This window comes from Falco naumanni, chromosome 3 (genome assembly GCF_017639655.2).
Source record: "Falco naumanni isolate bFalNau1 chromosome 3, bFalNau1.pat, whole genome shotgun sequence".
Classification (NCBI taxonomy): Eukaryota; Metazoa; Chordata; class Aves; order Falconiformes; family Falconidae; genus Falco; species Falco naumanni.
The window spans coordinates 16,268,956-16,283,002 of NC_054056.1; the positions used below are offsets into that span (position 1 = coordinate 16,268,956).

A 14,047-nucleotide genomic window follows, 5' to 3' on the forward strand; every position below is an offset into this window, starting at 1 on the left:
CGCGCCCCCCCCCAGCCCCGCCCTGCGCGTGCGCGGCCAGGCCCCGCCCCAGAGCGCCGTGAGGCGAGGGGCGGCGGCGGGCGCGGGATGCCGCGGTGAGTGCTCGGCCCGGCACGGCCCGGCCTCGGCGGCGAGGCGGAACGCGCGGGATCGGCGGGGCGGGCGGCCCCGCTCCCTCAGGCGCCTCCCCCCCTCAGGTGCCTCCCCCGCCGCGGGCGCTCCGTGCCGGGAGGGGAGCGGCGGCAGTGGCTGGGGCCCGGGGCCCGGGGGGCCGGTCGGGCCTGTGTCCGCCCCGCGGCCGGGTAGGAGAAGGGGGAAGCGCGGCCGCCGTCGCTGGGGTCATCGCCTTGGTGAGCTCCGTGCGGCGGTGCCGGGCCTGCCCGGCCAGCGGGGCGGCCCCGGGGCGGCCCTGAGGGGCTGCCTTCCCCGCGTGGGGCCGGTAGGTGCAGGCGCTGCCCCGAAGCCCCTCGGCTGGCCTAGCGAGGGGGCGGTTCCAGCCCGTTTTGCGGGCCGAGCGCCTTTATTTCCTGGGTGACTCTGGCTCTCAGGGGGTTGCCGTGCCCAGCCTGGCCGAGGAACGCTGCAGCCTGGCACGGTGCGACATGGTGAGGGCAAAGCACTCGCACGGCGCCCGAAGGCGAGCGGCAGGTTAAAGCTGCGACGCGAGCCCCGCGGGCGGGGAGCAAACCGCTGCCGGGCCTCGCTCGCCTCTGCCACTGTAGAAACCTGGAGCGGTTTGTTTCGGGTCAGTAGAGGCGCTTTAACCGCTCTGGGTCAGTAGAGCTACTTTGGCTTTTCACCACAGAGTAGAGATGATGGCTCTAGAATTTCTGCCGCGTTGCTTTCCGAAGAGCAAACAGCCCTGATGGCGGGTTAACCACAGGAGGGCATCTTACCCAGTCTTACGCAGCAGTGCAATGGGAGAGGTGCCCCGCGAGTGTGGGGAGCAGACAGGAGTTTTAGCAAAAGGGCTTTCTAGTCTGTGCTTTGACCTGTGCCTCGTCATGAAACATGGTGGGCAGGTGGGGTGTTTGTGGGCTTTCATGGCTGCAGTAAGGTGGTCAGGAAGGAAAAATAAGGCCATTCCTGCTCACGTGCCCCAGCAGCTGGACCAGATGTTTGTGTCGGGGATGCTGTTTAGACTGCTGCTGTCCTGGAGGAGGAGCTTTAAAAGACCACTCTTGGTCACCAGTGTAGTCTAGCGTGAAGCTGAAACCATGTTTTCCCATTCCAAAGATCAGCTAATCTGTTTTGGCTTTTATCTTCACGTAACTTTTGTTTGGAACAGGAGTGTTTTAATATTTAATAGGTTTCTTTCTGATCCAAGGGTAGTTAGCAAGAAAGTATTGATCATGTTATAGAAGTACCACTGTGCTCATAGTGAGATGCAGTGCTTGGAACAAGAGGTCCTCAAAGGCTCACTTTCTGAGAAAGCACGTAGAAGTGAGTCTGTTTTACAGGGAATCACCTGGCAGCATGCTTTTCCTGAATGAACCCACCTGCTAGACTCATTTTTTCCACGTGGTTTGGGAGTCTGTGCAAAAATGTAGAGAAGATTCAAGTTTCAAGGATGCTAGTTGCCGTGGCAACGCTCTTTCCCATGGATTTTGGTCCTGTCGTAATTGTGCTCTTTTTCTAGCGTGATTTGGGAGTTGTGTGGTCCTTGGGGATGTTAGTGGCAGAGTTACTGGGAATCCTTCCCCTTACCAGATTGATCTAACGCTTTCCAAAAAAGACACAGCTGCTCGTTGCCAGCTCTGGCCGCTGTTTTGCATGCATCGCAGATGATTCAGGGGAATTTTTTGGGAACAGTCCACAGATGTCACATCTTGGCAGGGAAATATAGGAAGAGAGAAATATGACTTTAGGGAGCTATATGGGAACTGTGCTTTCTAAGCATGTAGAGATAGCTCTTTAAAACCCTAAATTATAACAGAGGAAATGTAACATCTATGGTAAAAAGCAATTTTTGGGAAAAAAAAAGTACTTGTTTGTGCTTTACTGACTTGCCAAGTTTTGGTTCAGGGTGTAGTGTTCCTCTTGCCCATGTTGCTACTCACAGATTCCTCACACTGTGTGAGGAAGCATTGTGGTGCTGGATGGGATGCAATCTTTGTGACGAGAGAAGCGGACTCCAGGAATCAGATTCTGGATTTGGCCAGCGCGTGTGCTGTCAGACATGTGACACTGTGGCTTCTGCTCCAGTGTAGGTAGCATGCTCGTTTTGTAAACTGTGAGTAGCCTTACTAGTGTCTTGATACGGCCCTGGTGTTTTCCAGAGGTCGTGATCTACTGGTACCTCTCCCCAGATGTAATTGGTTAGGTTCCTTCTTGGAGTGGACCATATGATCCATGGAGATATAAGAAACTCTCATTGTTACTTGTTTTTTTTCCTAAGCTTTAATGTCCTAGATCTTTTCTAAACAGAAAAGAAACTATGTTCTCTGTTTAAAAGACATTGAGCCTGTACCTAGAAAGATTGTTGAGTGTAGTGATCCTGAACATTACCAGTCTTAGCGTGAGGTGTTGAGTTCATACACTTGGGTTTGGTGCTTGTTTCATGTTAGCAGTGGGTAGGGGAATGTGGCTGAAAGGGAATTCAGGAGGGTGCACGCAGGCTGGGAGTGCTGGCAGAGTGCGTTGGCAGTGCCAGCATACCTGGGCTGAAGCACAGGCGAACAGTGCTGCCTGGTGAAAATGGGGGCAAACTGTGAATGTCCCTCTCTGGAAAATGGCGTTTGGAGCTACAAGTTATTTTTTTTAAGCTAAGGGAAAGATCCACGCTTGTGTTTCTTTGGGATGCTGGTGACTCTTCTCCAAGGTGCGGAGGTGTTCCAGAATTGGTTCACCTGTGCTGCCTTAGAGCCAGGGATACCTTCCATCTACTGAGGCTTCCCTCTAAGGCAGCGGCTGGATGGGGAACCATCTTCCCTGGGCTGGTGAGAGAGGCAAGTGACTATGAGGAGGCCTTGTTTAGCAGATTTTCTTAGTAACTGGAATCATGTAGTCATCGCTGGAAAATTGCCCCCGCACAAAGTGTTTTTGCTAATATTAACTCTAGTTCCATCTCAGCTCAATGGAGGGAAAAACTAGAAAGTGCCATAAATTCAGCCGAGCTTGTCAAAGCTGTCAAATTACCACCTGATAAAGCTCCTACCTCCTAATGATTACAGCCATCAGCCAGAGAGGAAATGTATGCCGATGGGGCTTTCGAGCGACAGCGCCAGGGTTCAACATTGTTAGACTTTTAATGTAGTGTCATCTGGGGGCTCTTTGGCTTCAGTAGAGGGTGAAGCTCTGAGCAGAGTTATTTCTTTAAAAAAAAAAAAATCTGAGGATGTAGATGAGCATACTGCCCCTCTCTTATCAGCCAGATTAATGCTGACTACTAAATTTTAGTAAAGGTCTTCTTTGGTCCCATTTGTTAGTATTAGGAGTCCATAGCGATAATGTCTTTTCACGTATAAAAGATGCTATTGATTTTCTGTTACTGTTGTCCTGAAATGTGCACTGTGTGTCTATGGAGCGGTGACAATTCTCCATCACTAGCTTTATGGGAAAAGAATGGTTATTGAATCTCTTCCCATAAAATATAATCTCTTTCTCTCTCCCAGATTTTGCCAGCCCCTCTGGGAGTCCCTCACGTTATCTCTTTGAGAAAATTGATTTTTTTTGTCTCCACTTTGTACGCTTGTGTTTAGTTTTATTTTTAATTTGGCTCACATGATATGGCAGGGAGGCCTTCCTAACGTTAAATGTGCTTTCTCAGTGTTTTGCTGCTTCTTCATACTAACGCTTTCAGAATGTTTGAAAATAAAATGAAGATACTTGCTTGGCACGAGTCTCTCTTCGTGTTGTGGGGCATTTTTTTTACTCTGGGTGAGTCATTGCCCTGCTCTTTCTCTCCAGGCAGGTCTGAGACACTGACAGCTTTTCAGCTGCTTACAGGTAAATTCGGGGTAAGTTTCTTGAGTCAACACAGGCTGATTGATTTCGGATGAATGACACTAGTGGAGAACGCAACTTGTACTGCTGCCTGCTCTTTGAACTTGAACAGTGGCAAAAATACTCTGTCAAATTTGTCCTTTCCTCTGTGTAGCAAATGACTGACTATGGGACTTTTTCCTTTCAGGAAGGAAACAGCAACATGAATTCATAGATGATGAGTAGGATGCCAAAGCCAGAGATGACAGTGCTCTTGAAGAAATGCTGGGTAGAACAAAAAGGTAAAAGGAACAGCTAATTGAGTGCATTTTGGAGCCTGTGGGACTTCATGTGGTACATTCCCTCATTAAGGCAAATGGCACGCCCCCTCAAACCATAGCTGAGTGTTCTGATTTCCCTCCTCCTCTGTTTTGCATGAAGTCCCAGTGATGCCTCTCACTCCCGACCTACTCTTTCTATGCTTAGGTCTTCCCCAAAGCTGCACCATTCTGTACCTAAAGCCCTTGCGAGACTCGTACTTCTGAATGTGCCCTTGCATGCACGGGCTTGCAGGTCCAGCAGCCGTCTCATCGTGACCTGTGGCTTGCACTCCCAAATTAGTTTGGCAATCATACCAGGTTTTCTGCTGCCATGTTTTGTGATGAGAACAAAAAGAGAAATAAGAGATGAACTCAGTGGGTTAATTTGCAGCCAGTGTCATTCTCCTGAGGTGACGGTTCAGCGCAGTCATTGCCTGTACTGTCTTCTGACTTAAACCTGGGCAGATACACGTGGTTAAAATGTTTGGAATGCATTGCAAACCAGTTGCCTCCATGAGGATGGAATTGATTTCAGCTATTCTGGTGCTTTTTGCTGCATTTTGTGTTAATGCTCTTGAGGTGCCCAAAGGAATCACTGCTTATTGGCTCTTTCATTCTGAGAAATTCTCTCTGTCGCTGAGGTGTGGTAGTTCGCTTGAGGACTTTGGGAAGTAAGAGGCAGATTTACTCACACCTGCAGAGAGCTGTGTGGTAGAAGGGCCTCTGTTACGCTCCTCCAATGGCAGCAGAAGTGGCTGAAGCAACTGGCAAGAAGCAAGAAAAATCATCATTAGTAACATTGCTCTCCTTGGGATATTTTCATGCTTGTTTATGGAAGACTGACTTTAATCCCCCAAAAGTCAAAAGCAAACATTCTCCTTGAAAATGCTCCAGGTTTGTAGTCATTAACTGCGTGCTGCCCCATGCCTCTCGGGCTGTTTCTGGCAGCAGGGGTGTGGGACAGAAGGGCATTTCTGCAGCAAGCAGAAGATTTTGACGATACAAGAAGCAAGATGAGGTGTGAATGGTTGATAGATACAAATAACAGTTCTATTCTGCTGCAAGTGTCGTCTTCAAAACAAGAATCGGGGAGGAATTTGCTATAGTTTAGGTTTTGGTGCCAGTTGTAATTTTTATGAGCTTAAATTGTTTCTAATCAAGCTGTGGTCTGTCATACAGAGCACTGTGCAGGGCAGGGTTAGGGCTTTTGAATAGGCTAACGCCACAGCCTTTCCTGAAGATCACTAGTGCAGTTTTGACAGTGTCAGAAATTACTTCTTCAGGCTGATTCATAATGCTAGGAAATCTGAAAGATCCAACCATTCCGTCCGCACGCCGCGTGTCTGGGAAGGGAGGTGCTGGCTTTCTGTTGGCCTTTGGCACCTCGTTGTTTCCCACTGCAGCGCGTTTCCTGCAGCAGTGTAGCTTAAACGGCATGCTCGGTGTCTTTGGACCCTGTCAGCCGAGTACGTGAAGAGCCTGTCACGGGGACAGCGCTCTGCGTTAGGGCACCGCTGTCATCTGTCAGAAGCTGTTTTCAGAACACGTACAGCTTGCCTGAAAGCCAACCTTTTGCACTTTGAAGATGAGAAACATGTAGGAATTACAGATACTAAGATGCTATTTTCCATGGACAGCCCTCTGGATTTTGTGCTCTGTTGGTGGCTGGAAGCTGGGAACCCATATTCCCTACCAGCTCTTTTCTCTCCAAAACTGGCCTCCAGCCTACCCCCAGCAGAATAGTTCTCTGAGAAGTTGTCAATGACTTCTCCTACTGTGTCAGTAAGAATATTATTTGGGCTCAATTGTGCCATTTAATTTTGCCTCTCTAGTAAAATACTTTCCCATTGGTGCCATGATAAGGAGCTGCTCTGGACACTACAGCACGCCCTAAAATCCTTGTTATGTGTAGACCACATGGTGTCACAGGGGAGGAACAACACCAGATTCAGCGCTTTTGGTGAAAAAGTAGTAGTTTGTCCTATGGGAAATGTAACCATGTTTGAAATACCGTATAAATATCATATGAAATGCAGAATATTTTTTTTTAAATGGTCATAACTTGTGTAAGCTATCATGTAGTTAAAATACACGATGATATAATTTTTAGTTTAATAACACAAGAGTTGAGAATTCAGGCATACTTAAAATATTAATTAGCAAATTCCTTGTCAGTCTGTATTTTGGAAGATCTGATAGTTTTCTTCTTTCTTGTTTTGTGTATGTGTATGTTATAGCTGCTGGTGTATTATTCAGCTCTTTCTATAAACTCGGATGTAAATCTATTACGCTCTTTGAGTTTTGAAATTCTTCACCATCAATCTGGAAAGCTTTAAGTCTGCTAAAATTGGAGTACAGTCAGTGTTGGCAAGGCGCTGTGTCCTTACGGCTGTGCCGGTTCCCCAGAGCCAGGGCTCGTAGCTGTTCCCTGTTCCTCCCGCTCGCTGTTTGGGGCCCTGGAGCCCAGCCAGCCCGGCTTGGTGGTGGGTCACAGCACCCTGTGAGTCCAGCACCGCAGCAGGCTGGGTGAAATGGAGAATGGTGAGTTGGTTTTCAGTACGTACTATTGGTTTTGACAAAGAGCACTATATGCATGTTATTTTACTATCCCTGCCACTAGACGCTGGCACGGGGAAGATGCATGGTGCTATTGCTTTAAGGTGGCTAGTGGCCGCTAGCTGTGCTCAGCATCACCTTTGCCAGCTCTGGCATTGCGGCACGTGCTGTCAACTCAGCAGTGGCTGGAAAGCTCAGATAGGACCAGATTTGGCATCAGCATAATCGCTTCTGCGGGCATTGCGCTTTGGATCCTGCCAGCTCCTCGCTGTTTCTTCTTTCTTCCAGCGTGTGGTATTTTACATGACCCTGAGGATAGACAGTTGCCTACTAGACTAGCTTGTGGGTTTTTTTTGGTTTTTTCCCCTCAGTCTTGTCAGGTTTTCTGTTGCAGGGGAGCACTGGGAAATACAAATTCTATTTTGCTTGCTGTCCTGCTAACGCTTTAGCTTACTGGAGCTGGTGAGAGATGGCAGCAGTGGGAGTTGGTGTGCTGTTAGTCATTCGGGTGACATGGTCTGATAGACAAAGCTCCTGAGCTAGTAAAGGAGGACGCTTATCTAAGAGAGAGTCGCATTCAGGGTTGTGTAGCCTCATCTTCTCACTTGATGCAATTTCTCTTACTCAAATGCAAGTGGAGCTTTTAAAGGCACCTGATACTATGTTCATGTTTAGCCTCCGTCTTGCAAGCATACAAGAAAGGAAGGTGAATCACTCGCTTGTATACTTTGATCTTGAAGTTCAGTATTACTCCTTTTCTGTCAGTGGCTTGTCAGACAAAATTTCATAGTAATTGTATTTAATGATCTTGCCCTCAGTGTTGGAGGCAAGGCAATTGGAGGAGATACGGTTAGAATTCTTCCATTGTTGAAATACTTGATTTAGCTTAGAATATTTCATGGACCCATCAATGCATTTTAGGAAGACTATCATGTATCCATGGCTGTTACCACAGTTGTTGTTCCTACAAGGTAGGGTTCCAAGGTTCTCTGGGTTGGTTTGTGGGTTTTTTTTGGTTTGGTTTTGATCCATCCATGTGTTCCCGCCCCCCCCCCCCCTTCCCCCCGAAGAAACTGGATGTTTTTGACTAGTCCACGTTTGTTCCTGATATGAGCCATAGACAATCTTTTCACCACAGTGTTGGGTGTTTAATCCAGCTGCCTCAAGGTTGGGTGTTTAATCCAACTCCTTGCTTTCACGTAACTTGCTATGAATGATACAAGCACCTCCTGTGCAGATAAACTTCCAGTATCATTGCTGAAAACGTAAGTTGAAATTTTGATTCTGTGGAAGTTATGATGATTATATTAATATCTGCCACATGATTTGTCTGCTTCCAACCATATGCTTTTTAAGTAAAAATCGCCCTTTTTGAATAAAAGCTGCCAACTGACTGGCAGAAAATAACCAAGGTATTTTTAGAGACAGACTGTGTAGCTTTTCCCATAGTAGATGGTGGATACCTACCAGTAATGCACCACTGGCTTTATGGGATTAGTGTGGCTAATGAGTTGTTTATAATAGTTTAGTAAATAGGGGCTTTTGTAGAGTCAGTGCACAAGGAGGAAAATCCAAAATAGTCCCCATTGTGATCTGCAATACTCTGCTTTGAATGCCACCACACCAGCTTTTCCTGGTGAAAGATGAACAGTGTTTTCAGTATTTCTTAATCATCATTGCCCATAGAAAACGTATTTTTATTGGAAGTGCCTACCCGGCCACTGAACAAAAATCCCTTGAGGAGAGAAACTGTCATCAATTGACATACAATGGCTCTGAGTCTAGTTCAGTAAGCATGAGGTTGTCCTGTGCCTTATTTTCCCAAAGAAGTGAATGCTTTGGGATTAATTAAACTCTTTTCAGTCTGTACAACAGTGTAACCTTTCTTTTATGCATTGTAGGGCTTGCACCATGTAAGAAGTCAACTATGCTATCTGTGTGACTCCAAGGTAAAGACTTGGGGTAAAATTACTTACATTCTTGAAATGAAAGAGACTTGCAGTGTATGCCTCGGAGTGCTCACCTTCCCGATTGCTTAACTGTTGTCTGGCCCGCACTTGAAGTGGGTGCTTTGCACCCTGTGCTTGTTTTTCCTGGGTATCCAGTCAGCTGACTAACGATACTGGATTTAAACTTTTCAGATGTGAGAGGTTTAAATCTCAGTGCGAGAGAGGCGTAAACCACACGTTCATGTATTGCTGGTGTGAAGAACCTTAGCGTTTCAACACCTCCCTTAATGAGGGAGAGTGCAGCCTGTGTGGGGAAGGGAGTGGGATGGAGCTGTGTGGGACCCCACATTCAAGGAGCTTCCCAGTAATGGCGACACATACACAAAGCCTTTTTGCCTCTTTCATCTTAAATGGTGCAAGAAAGGAAGCATTGCTTTCTGATCAAACACATGGCCAAATGAGGTGGGAAATATTTTATTTCCTAAATTCTATTTATTATAGACAGTGGTAAGCCATTTGTTAAAAGCAAGCCTTTACATTCTTTCTGATTTCATACCTTAAACTCTGTGGTTACTGGAGTCTCTTACACCTTTGTATCGTTCATATAAACTGTAATTGTTTGGATGGTGATGGGTGCTTAAGGTTAGGGACATAATTTCATCCCCCAGGCTTTCACCTTGACTGTAAGGGCTTAATACTGAATACACCAGAAGTAAGCGCAGTCCTTAGGTTATGCTCCTAATTGGCACTTAAAATTCATAGGCAGATCTTGCAGAGCCATTTCTGAAACGTGCTCTTCAGGCTTGTCATCCAGGTGACCGCCCATTTCCATCGATACCACACTAATTTCTGCAACTAAGATCTGTTTACTTTTTATACTTCTAGTCAATTTTGACCAATCGGTAACCCTACAGAAGGATTAACTTCTAGTTTTAATATTATTATAAATCTACTTAAGTCTTTTTAAGCAGGAAGGGGTGTTACCAAAATTGACATTGTGCAACACTAGGTCACAGGTTTTACTGTTTAATCAGAGATAGAAGTTGAAATACATCATTGCATCTATGAAAGCTAATTCCAATATTAAAAGTTCTCTTAGCAGCTAAAAAGAAATAATGTAATGCATAATTCTTTTCTTTAGGAGCACTTGCTAATTTTGAATGTGTCTCCCACTCTCAGTTGGTGGAAGTTATTTTAAGCTGTATTTTGTGGTTACTACAGGTGAGTTGGTAGTATATATCCAGTCCTTGGGCAGTGCTATGGTGTTGCTCAGTGTTGCCTGGTGAGGTCTTTTCAGCACCATGAGAATGGCAGAGTCATGGTCATTCAGAGCAAATTTTAAGGTGCGGGTGACAGGCTGTTCATAGACATAAGCACAGAGAAAGAGAAGGTCGTGAGCATCATGTAAATACTCGGATGAGGTTATGCTAACTTACGTTTTTGGAAAATAGCGTGCATTGTTTCCCTGGCTGAAATAGCCCTTTAGATAAACGTCAAAAAAAGAGAATGCATATCACTTAACACAGAAAGTGACACTTCATAAGGACCTTTTTCAATTTATAGTTCAATAAAAAGGGTAATCTGTGTAGGGATATTCTGTCCTTGCCTACAGTTCTGCAGTTCTGACAAGATCACGTTCCTGCTTTTACCTTCATGCTGTCCCAGGCTGAAATACTTCACATTTAACGCTCTGGGTTCTATAAATAATTGACATGGCTCTCTTAGCAACTGAAGATCAGCAGCAAATTGTATTGTTGCTGGATAATAGGGTTGTTCTGAATTCTTTACTCCTTTACATCTTAATTTTCACTCTGCTACTAAGAGTGTAGGAACTGATTTACTCCATGTGGGGTGGGGGTGGGGGAGTATTACTGTTCTAGTCCTTCAGGGGAGGAAGCTTAGGGGAAAGTCAAGAACTCGCAGATGACAACATCGAAGCAGAGACTTAATTATTTCAGTGATTTTTCTGCATATACAGTTTCTCCATATTTCTCATTTTATGCAACTCTTATGAGCCATACGGAACAGAATAGTTTTAATGGTTAGACAATAGGCAAATCTAGAAAGAAAACTGTTCCATAGCAAAAAAACTAATGAGAAAATATTAAACCAATCATTTTTGTATATAAGAACTAGTGCATATCCTTGATGACAGAGGAGAAGGAGTTTGTGTAATAAGGCACCAGACAGGCACCCGAGAGATAATTTGAGTGGCTGCACCGCCATAGTACCACTGTAAGCAAAGGACGATTGATTCTAGTTTGTGATACTGGAATTAAACTTCCATTTGGCTTATCTATTCATAAATAATGACGAAAAAAAAAGTCAGGGAAGTTCCTTCTCATTGTGAATTTATAGCATGGCAGAACCCAGGCATGGTGAAGTCCTTTAAAGACTTGAGATGATTACTTCAACAGTAATGCTTTTTAATTGAAAGCGTGAGTGCTCTATTGTTTGTTAATGGTGCTTCCACATACGTCATGGGAGTGTATGAAGGAAGACTTGCTGTGGTAGCTCCAGGACAGGGTTTTGGGCAAAGGGCAGTGCCTGGCCAGTGCCGTCACCAGGAGTTCCTTGGGAGCAGGCTGACTCAGGTTTTTGTGGTTTGGTGTTTTTTTTGGTTTTTTTTTTTTTGGTTTTTTTTGTTTTTTTAATCAGACTTTGCCTCTGGCTTCCAGTTCCTGAATCTACGTGGCTTCAAACACCTTCTGCCTCTGTTACCATCATCCATTTCTCTTCCTTCGATCTCCTTTTGTTCTTCTGTCATTGTCTTCCATTACTCATTCTTCTGTCTTCAGTGCCCAAGGCTGATATTTTCATACCTCAGTGACTAAAGTTTGGCTCCTAGATCAGTATTCATTCAGTTTATATAGACAGCAGTCCGATTTCAGAGGAGTCAAGTATCCTGGAAAAGACATTTGTTTAAAAGCATGAACAGAAATTTAGGAGCTTTAGGGATCTTTGACTTAAACATACCTCCCTGTTATTATTTGCTTTGGTGATCACTAGAGATCTGATATCAAACTGACGTGAGGATTATGCTGTCTTGAACATGTTGAGGGGAAAATAAGTATTATGGAAAATGGCCTTTTCCTCAAGGTAGAACTGGTTACTGTGTGGATTTCCGTGCACGCTGTTGGCTGGGATTCAAGGAGCTGGCACTGCCACCTTTGTGGAGTGACATTCCCTGGCCAGTCCCGAGCTGGGAGCTGTTCATCCACTGCCCAGAACAGCCAGTTGCCTACCAATATTGTGCACAATGGCTTTGCATTAATGCGCACTCATAGAGTTTATGCTTTCTTCTTGCTTCTTCGGTAGTAAGGGGAGTTTTGCGCACTAGCAGGGGAGAGGGGTTAGGATGCAGGGGAAAAACAACCCCAGAGAGCAGCAGCCAGCCTATATAGCTTATTACAGGATGACAACAGCTTTAAAAACAAAAACAAACAGACAAACAAAAATAAAATCCTTCCATGTACCTTACTGAAGACTGTGCTAAAATTATAACTGAGGCTACTGTGGATGACAATCATATTACCTCCTTAAACTAAATAACTTGATTGTCTTATTATAAAAGAAAGCAAAGAAAAATGTCCTGAATATACTGTAGGAAATTGTCTTTACTAAATCTAGCAAGGCATTTATGAGCATTGTATATATTATTTGATTTTGCCAGAATTACATAAATGGGGGGGAAATTGTTAATGTAAGTTGACTACCAGAGTAAATCACAGCCTGATTATTCTTCTTTTCTGGCTAAAATTAGAATTTGATATAATGGTCAATAGACATTTTCTTTAATTTTTGAGACATAATTTCTAATAGCTAATCCAAACAAATTGGAGAAAGTTGCTGCAGAATTGAAAAAATAAATTATCTGAATTTTACGGTGACTTACTGGTAAATCCCCTTAGTTGGAAGCTTTAATTTACCTCATATTTCAGGTTTTTTTCTCCTCTAACTGGCTTATGGGTGTATACTAGAGCAAAATAATTGTTATTTTCTTAGTGCCACCAGGGTGCTTGGAGCATGAACCACAGTGAAGACAGAACCTGGCCTGTTCTCATAGGGAGATAAAGGACCAAGGACCGCAGAGGAAGGAAGAATGGGGCTTGTGGCAGAGGCTGCGTGCTGCCGTGCATGGCGTGGCAGGCGTTCTCCCTGGCATTGCTGGCTGCAGCAAAATGCCGGCGGCTGGCACCCATGTAAGTCAGTTCTGAAGCTGTTTGATCCTGTACCGCAATAAATGGGGCTCCAGCATGGCAACCCCCCAGGCGGCCGCTTGTTTCCCTCTGGAGTCGGTGCCAGTGTAGAGGAACAAAGCATTTTTGCCCTTGTTCTTGGTTAAACAGGTAAATACTGCGTTTCGTGTTGAGGCTACTGCCTTAAGTATCTGCAAAAACTTTATGAGGCTTTGCACAGCAAAAACATCTTTCCTCCAGGGTCCATTAAAATGGCTTAGGCTCTGGAGTTATGCTTCAGTTTTGCCTGGTATAAATTCCCGATAGCCAACAGTGTTTTACTAGAGGTTATTTGAATGTAGTGTTTGTATTTCTGAGGGAAATAAATGGGCTCAGAACTGCAGAGGGGATGGGGAGAAGAATGTATCCCAACTCCAAAATACGGAGGATGAGCAAGTTTGGCCTCCTGCTAGGGTAGTATGCAATTTCTTCCAGCCTGAGTGTAATCTGGGATTTTTAGTTCCCGGTAACGTGTGTTCTTCTTCAACTTCCACACATCATTTGGGGCAAGTTGTTTGGATGGCAGAGCCCTAAACGGAGTATACTTCTCTGGAGAACCCTTCTGAAAAAATGCGTGTTTTGGGATATTTACCTGGTTTTGATGAACCTGGGAATTGGCGCTTATATTTCCCAAATCCAGTGAAGTATTGTGAAATGACAGTGAATTTATACATGCACATTGCCTTGGTTAAGTCTTGGGTTTATTCCTAGAAGAAACAGCTTTTGATTCTGGAAGTGTAGAGAGGAAAGGGCAAAAGCATTTCATTTCTATCACTGTGAGGTTTTTTTTAAGCATCTCTATTCACACTTCTAAGAGTATTTTTGTAAAAACACTTGGCATTCCTTGCTTCTAAATCACGGACTAACTTTGTGCAAACAATTCAAAAGAAATGGGGTTCCAACATTGTCATTATAGCTATTAAAACTGTCTGAATTGTTTTGCTTTTTGATGCTTGCCATAGCAACGGTGGATGTATAATTTGCTGAATATCCATAACAGGATATTTGAATATATTCTTTACAGTTTTACTTCTGCATATTACTAAGCATGCCAAATCAT

At 44.7% G+C, this 14,047-nt stretch overlaps 1 protein-coding gene across 6 annotated transcripts in view; it reads left to right on the plus strand.

Moving 5' to 3' along the window:
* CAMTA1 (calmodulin binding transcription activator 1) overlaps positions 1-14,047 on the plus strand; it is a 323,207-nt gene that overhangs the window by 1,257 nt on the left and 307,903 nt on the right. The window contains exons 1-2 of one of the 6 annotated variants that reach the window (XM_040588301.1): positions 36-95; positions 4,133-4,226. In XM_040588301.1, the coding sequence (XP_040444235.1) occupies positions 4,160-4,226 (67 nt within the window). In that variant the 5' untranslated portion in view covers positions 36-95; positions 4,133-4,159. Of the gene's footprint in view, positions 1-35; positions 198-239; positions 351-2,963; positions 3,960-4,132; positions 4,227-14,047 lie in introns of those variants that run through there. The other 5 variants (XM_040588306.1, XM_040588304.1, XM_040588302.1 and 2 more) reach the window with 5 other exon arrangements.